The sequence below is a fragment of the Solenopsis invicta genome, chromosome 11, assembly GCF_016802725.1.
Source record: "Solenopsis invicta isolate M01_SB chromosome 11, UNIL_Sinv_3.0, whole genome shotgun sequence".
Lineage (NCBI taxonomy): Eukaryota > Metazoa > Arthropoda > Insecta > Hymenoptera > Formicidae > Solenopsis > Solenopsis invicta.
The window spans coordinates 15064164-15074144 of NC_052674.1; the positions used below are offsets into that span (position 1 = coordinate 15064164).

Here is a 9981-nt window from a genome sequence, read left to right on the forward strand (position 1 = left end):
TTGCATCCAGGAAGCTGGCAAACTCGAGAGAGGTAAAAGCTGTACCGCGATCCGTGACAATTACCTCAGGACAGCCGAAAGCGTTAAGCAGTTAAGTGATTAATAGACTGCGGATTTTTGTGCAGTAACATTTTTTTAGATTTAGGTAATAATAACAAAAGATCTGTGCTGAACTAATAAAGTTAAATTTTTTAATGAATATCTGGATATGCATATCTGGATATGCAAAATATATGCACCAAAAATATGCATTATTTATGCAGCATATATGCAAGATATGCAAAATAAATATAGATAATTCGCATCTTATTTAGAAAATTATATACGTATAATCACTGTAATTACTGATTAGTAATTACTGTAATCACTCGAACATGAAAAACCAAATCTTGCGCATGAACAAAACATAATACATAATACATAAAACACAACGTAGAATAAATATACTTAAATACATAAAGCAATATATACATATTATTGGTTGTAATTTAAATGACAGTAAGTAACAAGATATTTTTCGAGATTAGCCGGAGTGAAACTATGCCTTTTCTCTGATAGTATTAGTTTATAAGCAGAGAAGGATCTTTCAACGTCACAGGACGTGACGGGAGCATATTTATATTTGCTTCATAAAGAAGATGGAATCGTTTCAGGAATTTCGGAATTAGGCGTACATTTTAATACGTCACTAATTTTAAATATTTCCTTCACTCCGGGATTTCTATTCAGAATCTGCTGTATTTTTTCTGAAATTCTTTGTCCACAAGGACCTGGAATCGCTTTCAAGTCTTCAATACACGACCTTGCTATTTCAGTCGATTCAATTAAAGGTAATCCTACTGATTCCAGTTTTGTCATTACTTTAGGAAGATTTTTAAAATATGTTTTAATATAACATAAATCTTTGACAAGCTGTGGATTTTGAAGTACATTCTTCGCTGAAATGATCGACTTAGCATCTTCTGAATTGAAAGACTCAATAACCTGTGATCAAATCAAAATCTTACTATATCAATTTCAATTTCATTTTTAATTATTGTATCAAAAAAATAAATAAATGCATACCTCTCGAATACTAGTAAAATTATTTGCATAAAAAAGTGCAGCTTCAATCCAAGTTCTCCATCTTGTTAAAATTGGTTCAGGTGGTAATGGAATATTTCCTAATTTTGCTCGATATTCTTCTATACGAAGCGGAGCTTTCAAAAAAATTTTTTTTACTGAAGATATAGTATTAACGAGAGGAAAGTGAAGGCGAACTTCTTCAGCCACTCTATTAAACCCATGCACCAAGCATGTTAAGTGTATAATGTTTGGATAGAAAATTTGAAGATCCCTTGCAGCTTTTAACATATATGCAGCTGCATCTGTTACAAGTAATAGAACTCGTTCTTTATGGGATTCCCTTGGCCACAAGATTTTCATATTTGAATTTACAAAGCGAGCAATAGTGGTATGATTGGTTCTCTCCAGAACTTGAGACGAAATTAGATGAGGTGTAGTAGTTTCCTCACATAGTTTACCGACTAAAAATTCAAGAAAATTGATAAAAATGTTAAATAATAAAATTAATTAAAATTAATTAACACATTGAGCACCGGCAGCACACACCGTGTGACACTGACTATTTTCGTCGATAGCCGACGACACACACCGTGTGCCACGGCAAATATTGTTCGCTCAAAACAAAATAAAAATAAAAATAATTTCCAAACATTGGATAATTTCAAGCTTTGGCTCCTGCGGCACACCTAAAAAACCTGATCGGCGCTCAACGTGTTAATAAAATTTAAGTATTAGGTATAAAATTTAGGATTAAGTAAAAAATCATTACCTATTAAATTTGCGACTTGACGATCGAGTTTATCTGTGGTTTCGTCTACAGATATCCAAATATAATTATCGCCAATATCTGACCTAATATTTTCGATGACCGAATTGTAGCAGACATCCAAATAATTCTTCCTCAAAGTTGACTCATTCGGAATTTGTTGTCGTGTATATTTAGCGAGGAAATTTCTCCATGTCTCATTGTCAAGACAACGCCAGGGCATCTTAACAGCAATCATAGCTTTGCAAAGATCGACGTAAAAAGTATTTGCATATTTTGACTGTTGCTTTTTTCCATCTGATTCGTTAATATTTTCACTGTGTTCGTTATTTTCTAAATGTAACACATTCATTTTATGTGTAGATGTTGAAATATGCTGAGTTAATTGTGACTTTCTATCACATGTAATCTCTTTGTTACATCCATTGCAATAAACAGAATTTCCGTCATATGTTAAATATTTGTGGCTGATTTGGTCGATCCAGCTTTTCACCAGCACGTATTTATTTTTCTTAACTTTCGGCATTTCTTTTCTTTTCACTTCTCTATTCACGCTATTCACCCTATCAACTGCTCAGTGCTCGAAAATAAACTGGCAGATAGCACGCGTAGTAATCCGCAGAACGTAAATACAACCGAGACCGACACTCGCTATTCCGATTGATCAGTGATCACGTGATCAGACTGAAATTCATCGATAACACAGACATTCCATAAAGTTACAAATGATCTCTATATATCTACTTCAAAGTTACATGGGATATGTAAAGTTTAGGAAAAATATGCATTTTATGCAAATAATATGCTCGATTTATGCAAATATGCAATTATGCAAAATATGCATTTTATGCAAAATATGCAATTAAATGTTTTTGCATAAATATCCGCAGTCTAGTGATTAATAACCTCTAAAGAGCCCGTTGATTTACAAGGAAACAGAAAGGTGAAGCGTGTACACGCATCAATCACTACCAGTACATGTTTAATCTTATCTCGTGACTCTATGAGAGGGCCAAAGTGATCAAGGTGAATAATCTCGAAGGGTAACTTAGGCGTTTCGGTGAGATGCATTTCACCCTTCCTGGTACAACTGGAGGAGTTAGCCAGCAAGCAAGTTAAACAATTATCTAAGTGCTTCTTGGTCTTATTTCTTAACGCCGGAAACCAATAATTGGCTAAGATGCCTTGAACCGTTTTATCAAATCGGCAATGGGCCGATTCGTCGTGATAACGATGGATGATATTGTGGACCATGCTGTCCGGAACGTAAAATCGGGGCTTATCTTCAAATTTCCTGTATACTAACCCCTCGAATAGGGTGAAGTGTTCATGTTCACCCGACTCAAGGTGCTCAGCCAATGCCCGGATGTGCGGATCGGTCAATTGCCTGATTTGCAATTCTCTTTCGAGAGGTAACGCATCTATCGACGCCACCACTCTACTAAGGGCGTCCACGTGCGCCATTTTTTCACCCTTGCGGTGAACAACCTTAAACCTATAATTTTGTAGTCTGTAAGTCCAACGCGCAATTCGCGAGTTGACATGCGCTTTGGTTAGGGCATAAACCAACGCGTGGCAATCTGTTATTACAGTAAATTCAATTCCGTACAAATAAATGTGGAAACGTTCCACGGCTTTTACAACGGCGAGCATCTCGAGCTCGAATGAGTGGTAGCGACTCTCTGCATCGTTGGTCGCTTGACTATAATACGCCACGGGCGTCCATTTGCCGCGATCCTGCTTTTGAAGGAGTATAGCCGCTAACACGATGGAGCTAGCATCTGTATGCAGCTCAGTTTCAAGACTAGGATTGTATAGACGAACGATCGGATATGAAATTAAAATAGATTTTAACATGTTAAACGCGTTTTCGCAGATATCGTCAAATTCAAAGGGAACTCCGTTTCGGAGAAGATTGTACAACGGTCTTGCTTTGACCGCAAACTCGGGAATGAATCTCCTAAAGAAGCTCACTAAGCCCAGGAATCGCTGGAGTTCGTGAACGTTTCGCGGAGACGGGAAGTCACGCATTGCGCTGACATGCCTTTCGCTCAATGTCATCCCATCCTGGGATATGTTGTAACCGAGGAACTCGATGTTTTTTTTCAAGAATTTACATTTTTTATAATTAAGCTCAAAATCATACTTTTTGAGGAGAATAAGAACCTCCTTCAAGACTGCTAAATTTTCTTCCACTGTACAAGAAGGAATCAACATGTCCTCTATGTACACCAGAACTTTATCCTGGCGAATGAGTGGTTGCAAAATATGAATGAGTCTCTTTTGAAACTCAGCTGGGGCTTCGCAGTAGCCAAATGGCAGCTTTAAAAATTCATATTGACCATCCGGGGTTGCAAACGAAAAATACTTCGTCGAGTCCGGGTGTATATTGATTTGGTGAAAGCCATCTCTTATGTCAAGCAGAGTTAACACCATTACTCGCGGCCCGATTCTAGCAAGACAATCCTCGATCACTGGGAAAGGATAGTTCTGTTTGATTGTACGGTCGTTAAGCGGCCGCAAGTCGACACACAGGCGCAAACTTCCGTCTTTTTTTCGCACCGGAACTACGCGCGAGCAATAAGGGGAGCAACTCTCCGCAATAATGCCCCGCTCAATTAAATCGTCAATTATTTTTCTAAGTTGTAAGCGCTCCATCCAAGCGAACCTTCTTGGAGCGTACGCAAAAGTCGAGTTATCCTTTAAAACGACCGAGACGCAATAGCCATCCTCTACCTTGGCTATATTTGATTCGTCTACTTCTTTAATAATTTGCAACACCTTTTGATCGGTTAAATGGCCGAAGTCAGTTTGAATATCAATAGCAGGCAGGTGCGGAGGCTCGTCCTCCAGTATGTCCGCCGAGGCTACTTCGTTCATAAGTTTAACTCTGTTAGATAATTTCGGATCCAAAGGATCGTACAATAATTGAAGATTATTGGCCGCAATAAAATCCCGACCAAGAATTGCGTGGGTAGACCACCCTGAGTCATCAATCACTTTAAAATTGGCTTTAGCAAGACAATCCGGTAACTGTTCTAAACGGATATTCAAACTTACTTCTCCCTGAGTAGGTATTACCGAGTTATTGAGAGCTTTAAACGAAACTCTTTTAGACGCGTCAACATTAGCGACCTAACCTCGCAGACTATCTAAAGCCGACGATTGCAAAAACGAAACTGGGCTGCCGGTATCAATTAAAGCAATAAGATTCGATTTCGAACCATTAACCGCAAAAATTTTAACAACCGTGTCGCTTATCTTAAACTTCCGATGCTGGCTCGACTCGACGCACCCAATTGTCTCAGGATCTGCTGGCATCGCCTCATCATCTGATGTTGGCCGGCTACCGACGCAGCCAATCTGCGACGTAGCTGCTTTAACTTCCGCGGCTGAGAGTGATGACTTGGACGACACTGGCGTAGAATTCTGTGACAAGGCTTGCTCCCTTCGTCTCAGTTTAAAGCAGTCTTCCTTCATGTGGCCCTTCGCCTTGCAATAACCCTGCAAACACTGCGAGTCCTTAGCTTCCCTCGACCACTGGTTGGACTTCGTCGGAGAGGGCGGCGAGGCTTTGCCTCTCTCTTTCTTAACTGGTGGGGGGGGGACATCCTCGCTGTTGTAGCGGCACAAGAGCTGGTGATCTCAAACATGAGATCCAAGAAGTCGTCTATGGTTTCAGCCCGGAGGGCTGCAGCAGTACCTCTTAGTGCCACACTTCCAATGCCGTTAATCAATAATTGAATGCTGTCCCGCTCAGACAATTGTAGCGGGTGCATCAACTTCAACTTTTGTCTTGCATACTGTTGGAAGCTTTCCCTCGAGAAGTTCCATTTGCGAGCGTCCACCTTTTGTATCGCCAAGTGAATGGGCACCTTGCGACGGAATGCTTTGACCAGTGCAGGTTTCAATGAAGCCCATGAACTTGTAGTAGGTCCAATGTTCATCTCGTGCCAGTCCTTGGCGTCTTTGGTGAGTCTCTCCGAGGCAGCCAAATTTACCAGCTTGTCCGAAACACCATACGTAGCCGCGATGTACTTCACCTTCCGAATCCAAAGCTCGATGTCTTCATCCTCTGTTCCTCCGAACAGAGGGATCTGAGTGGTGAGCATCCTGATAGCCTGCCCAGCTGTCATATCTGTCAGATATTGGTCCTCACCATGCATGGAAGTGTTTAACGGCGGGGACCGTGAAGCTCCTGGAACGAGGGCATCCGGCATTCGGACCCTAGGAGACTGTGCGTGTGGAGACTGGAAGCCCGGTACATCCAGCGTGTGTGAATCCAAAATCTGGGCGCCTGAAATCTGAGTGTGAGGGCTCTGCGCACTTTGATTATGTGTATTTAAGTTTAGTTGCACCAGCAATTTTATTTGCTCAGATAGAGCTGAGTTTTGATCAATCAATTGCTGCAGAAATTGTTGAATTGCAGCGTTGGATACCTCCGATAACGGCGTCGACGTACAGCCGCTATCTGGAGGGTTCAGGCCCAGCAGGTCCACCGGCGCGTTCCTCTCGAAATGGGACATGAGGGCATCGATACAACTCGCAGGATTGCTTAGCACAGCCAAACTGTATTTCCTAAGCTCGGCTTGCAACTCCTGCAGGGAAAGCTTTTCAAGCTGCTGGCGGTCCATCATGACTCGACAATCACTCGCGAGGGCACTCACGAAACCGTCAGACCAAACGCGCAGCAACAGGTTCAAACGTGCACCGGCGAGAGAAACTGTCAATCACGCCGATTCACAAGATGGCGGCTATGCCGGGCGGCACGAATACGCGAGCGCGTAGACGCGTATAAAGCGTGATATAACGCGTAATAATGGTGTTGAAGCACCGAGGCAGCAGGGCTAGTAGTCCTAGCTGCCTATATTAAAGCCGACAAGCGAAATCACTGAACGGCGGAAAAAATGCGCGATAGCGGGAATACCGCGCCGCAGCGGACACTGCCCGTTACACGTGGCCGTGTATAAACGTACCGCGCATTACTGCGGCCACAATCGCGTGCCCGTAAAACCGTGAGATCACGGGGAGAACCCTGAGACGAGGCACGGACCGAATAAAAGCACCGCGAACGCAAGAGACGGGAAAACTTGACTCTCCCCGTATGACTACTTTCTGACCGTTGCGCGGGACAAGGACAGAGGAAAATGCGAAGGTGTATCCCACTTCTGAAATTCTTAGCTGTAAGCCAGGGTAACCGACCGGATGAGGAAATTACTGAGGAGGGGAGAAGAGAAAGTGAAAGGATAGACACGAAGGCAATACCGTCTTATAAACACTATAATGTTTATTCGCCCCAAGGATTACAAGAGTCCTTACACGTACGGCCGCCATGAGGAGAGTGCCCGTTCCCCCGTCTTTTCGTTACGCTTGCCCGACTCTGCCACGGGGTGGCTTATCTCAAGCGGCCAATAACAAGCCATATTTAAGATCACCTGGCCGGAAGGGCCAATGGCGCTAACGGCCTGAATCACAGGCCGCACTAGCCAATCTCGTAATGTGGTGCGCTGCGGTGGAAGTCCGCAGCGCTATCTTACGCAACCTAACCTCCAGAGGGGTCTCCACCGAGAGCCCACTGGATGTCGCTTACACCAGGATACAAAGACTATGTCTATAAACTAAAGAAATCCCTATATGGATTGAAACAATCAGGAAGGCAGTGGAATCATAAACTCAATAAAGTTTTCAATAAATACGGATTACGTCAAACGGACTCCAATACATGTGTTTATTCTTTACAAAAAGAAGACGAGATATTAGTTGTCGCAGTCTATGTCGATGACTTAATAGTGGCTGTAAATAAATCAGAGTTATTCACATTAATAAAAAGTTTCTTGAATTGTGAATTTTAGATTCAAGACTTGGGAATGATAACGTACTGCCTTGGAATTGAATTCACACAAGCAGAAGACTCGAGGCGCATCGAGATGCATCAACACAAATATGTTATGGAGCTGTTGGCTAAATTCCAGATGATCGACGCGAAACGTGCACTCACACCAATGGAGGCAAAAGCCAAGTTTGAAGCAGACGAGGAGGCACTACCAGTAAACCAACAATTACATAGATGTCTGATTGGATCACTTCTGTATGCGGCAACGGCAACGCGACCTGACATCGCGTACGCAATAAGTGTATTGAGTGGTTTCAACCAGGAGCCAAATCTCACTCACTGGACCGCAGCGAAGAGGGTCCTTAGATACCAAAAAGGAACAAACGATTATGGACTGATTTTCGAACAACGAGCCAACCCCTTAACCGCGTTTGTAGACGCCGACTGGGGAGGCAGCATAAGCAACCGAAAATCTCGCACAGGCTACTTTTTTAAACTGGCAGGTGCAGCAATAACTTGGGAGTCCAGGAAACAAAAGACCATGGCACTCTCCACCACAGAAACCGAATACATAGCTCTATCAGAGGCAAAGGAGGCAAAATATATCCGAAAGTTTCTACAAGACACTGGACTGTGGGAGTATCACTGATTGCTCACAACTACTTATTGCGACAACCAAAGAGCCGGAAAGCTGGTGAAGAATCCGGTCCATCACTCCAAAACCAAACATATAAACATACGTTATCACTATGTCAGACAGATTTATGAGGAGGGCGAAACAGACGTGCAATATATACCGACGAATAAAATGATCGCGGACATTCTTACAAAAAAATTTATGTAATCTAAACCACAAGAAGTGCTTAAAAGGTCTAAGCATGGGATTAGTTAAGATAAATAATGATAGGAACGAATAGAATCGCGGTTCAGGGAGGGTAATAAAACATAAATTTGTAATCAAACGGAACCGCGCTTCTTAGTACGGCCATCGTGATTACATCGCATATCGATTATGTAGATATCGATCTAGATCACTCTCACGAGCGCTTCTACTTCCCCGCCTGTCGTTCTTTTTCTTGCTTGTACACACTGTTACAATAAACGCGTCTAAGCAAAGAATAGAAATCGATACCCGTCTTCTCTTATTGTGCTGCATCAAACCACGTAAGCCCTCATTTCAACAAATACAATAATTAAATTAAATATAAACAATTTTTATAAAAAAAATTTTTTTTCAAACAATTAAAAAATATTGTTTGTTCATTAGGATGTAGATCGAAGTTTTTTCATTTATAAACCCATTTCATCTATTGATAATATTTACAACACAATTATTGACTCGTAACATTGGCAGCACATTGGCAGCACATTAATATTTCTTTTATGGCCAATATTTGCTTTAGATTGGGAAATCTTGATCAATAATGGACTTCCAATATAAATGCAATATCGTACAACTATTGACTTGTAACATTGGCAGCACATTACCGTTTCTTTAAAAAACAATATTTGCTTTTGATTGGCAAATCTTGGCCAATGCACTTCCAATGTAAGTGCAATATTGTATATTAATTGGCAAACAATATTACAAGTACATGTGCAATTAATTCTATGACCAATATTGGCTCTTCATTGGGAAATATTGGCCAATGTACTCCCAACATAACCAATGTTTTGCCAATGTTAACCAATGTAAAGCCAATGCTACTAAGGTCCTTTTCAATGATAAACAATGATATTATGCATTTAATATTTTATGATATTACAAATTGAAAACCGCCGTTTTTTGTCAAAATTTGAGGATTGATTGTTGAAAAATGGTTACATACTTATTCTTAAAAGTATTGTTCATCGCTGGCCACTACTTTCTCCCACCTTTCGGGCAGCATACGAATCCCGCGTCGAAAAAACTGCTCGTCTTTTGCGGCGATCCACGAATCGACTCAGTTTTTGGCCTTTTTGTAATAATGGAAGTGTTGCTCAGCCAGGCCATGCGCCATTGATCGGAACAAGTGGTAATCTGAAGGGGCGATGTCAGGAGAATACGGCGGATGAGGTAAGACGTCCCATTTCAATGTTTCCAGATAGGTATTAACGACCTGAGCAACATGTGGCTGAGCGTTGTCGTGCAGCAACATCACTTTTTCGTGTCTTTGCTCGTATTGTGGCCGTTTTTCCTGCAATGCTCGGCTCAAACGCATTAGTTGTGTTCGGTAGCGAGCTCCTGTGATGGTTTCACCCGGTTGCAACAGCTCATAATAAATCACGCCGAGCTGGTCCCACCAAATACACAGCATGAGCTTCGAGCCATGGATGT

At 41.8% G+C, this 9981-nt stretch overlaps 2 protein-coding genes across 2 annotated transcripts; both read right to left on the reverse strand.

Annotated features, from left to right (window-relative positions):
- Positions 1–477: 477 nt before the first annotated feature.
- LOC113003185 lies at positions 478–2688 on the reverse strand. Its single transcript, XM_039455033.1, has 3 exons — positions 1835–2688; positions 1066–1526; positions 478–984 (listed from the first exon to the last, which is right to left on the reverse strand). The coding sequence occupies exons 1-3, from the start codon at positions 2355–2357 to the stop codon at positions 628–630; spliced, it is 1341 nt and encodes a 446-aa protein (XP_039310967.1). The 5' UTR covers positions 2358–2688; the 3' UTR covers positions 478–627.
- Positions 2689–2722: 34 nt separating this feature from the next.
- Positions 2723–6465, reverse strand: LOC113005059. Its single transcript, XM_039454803.1, has 3 exons — positions 5535–6465; positions 4972–5475; positions 2723–4869 (listed from the first exon to the last, which is right to left on the reverse strand). The coding sequence occupies exons 1-3, from the start codon at positions 6463–6465 to the stop codon at positions 2723–2725; spliced, it is 3582 nt and encodes a 1193-aa protein (XP_039310737.1).
- Positions 6466–9981: the final 3516 nt, after the last annotated feature.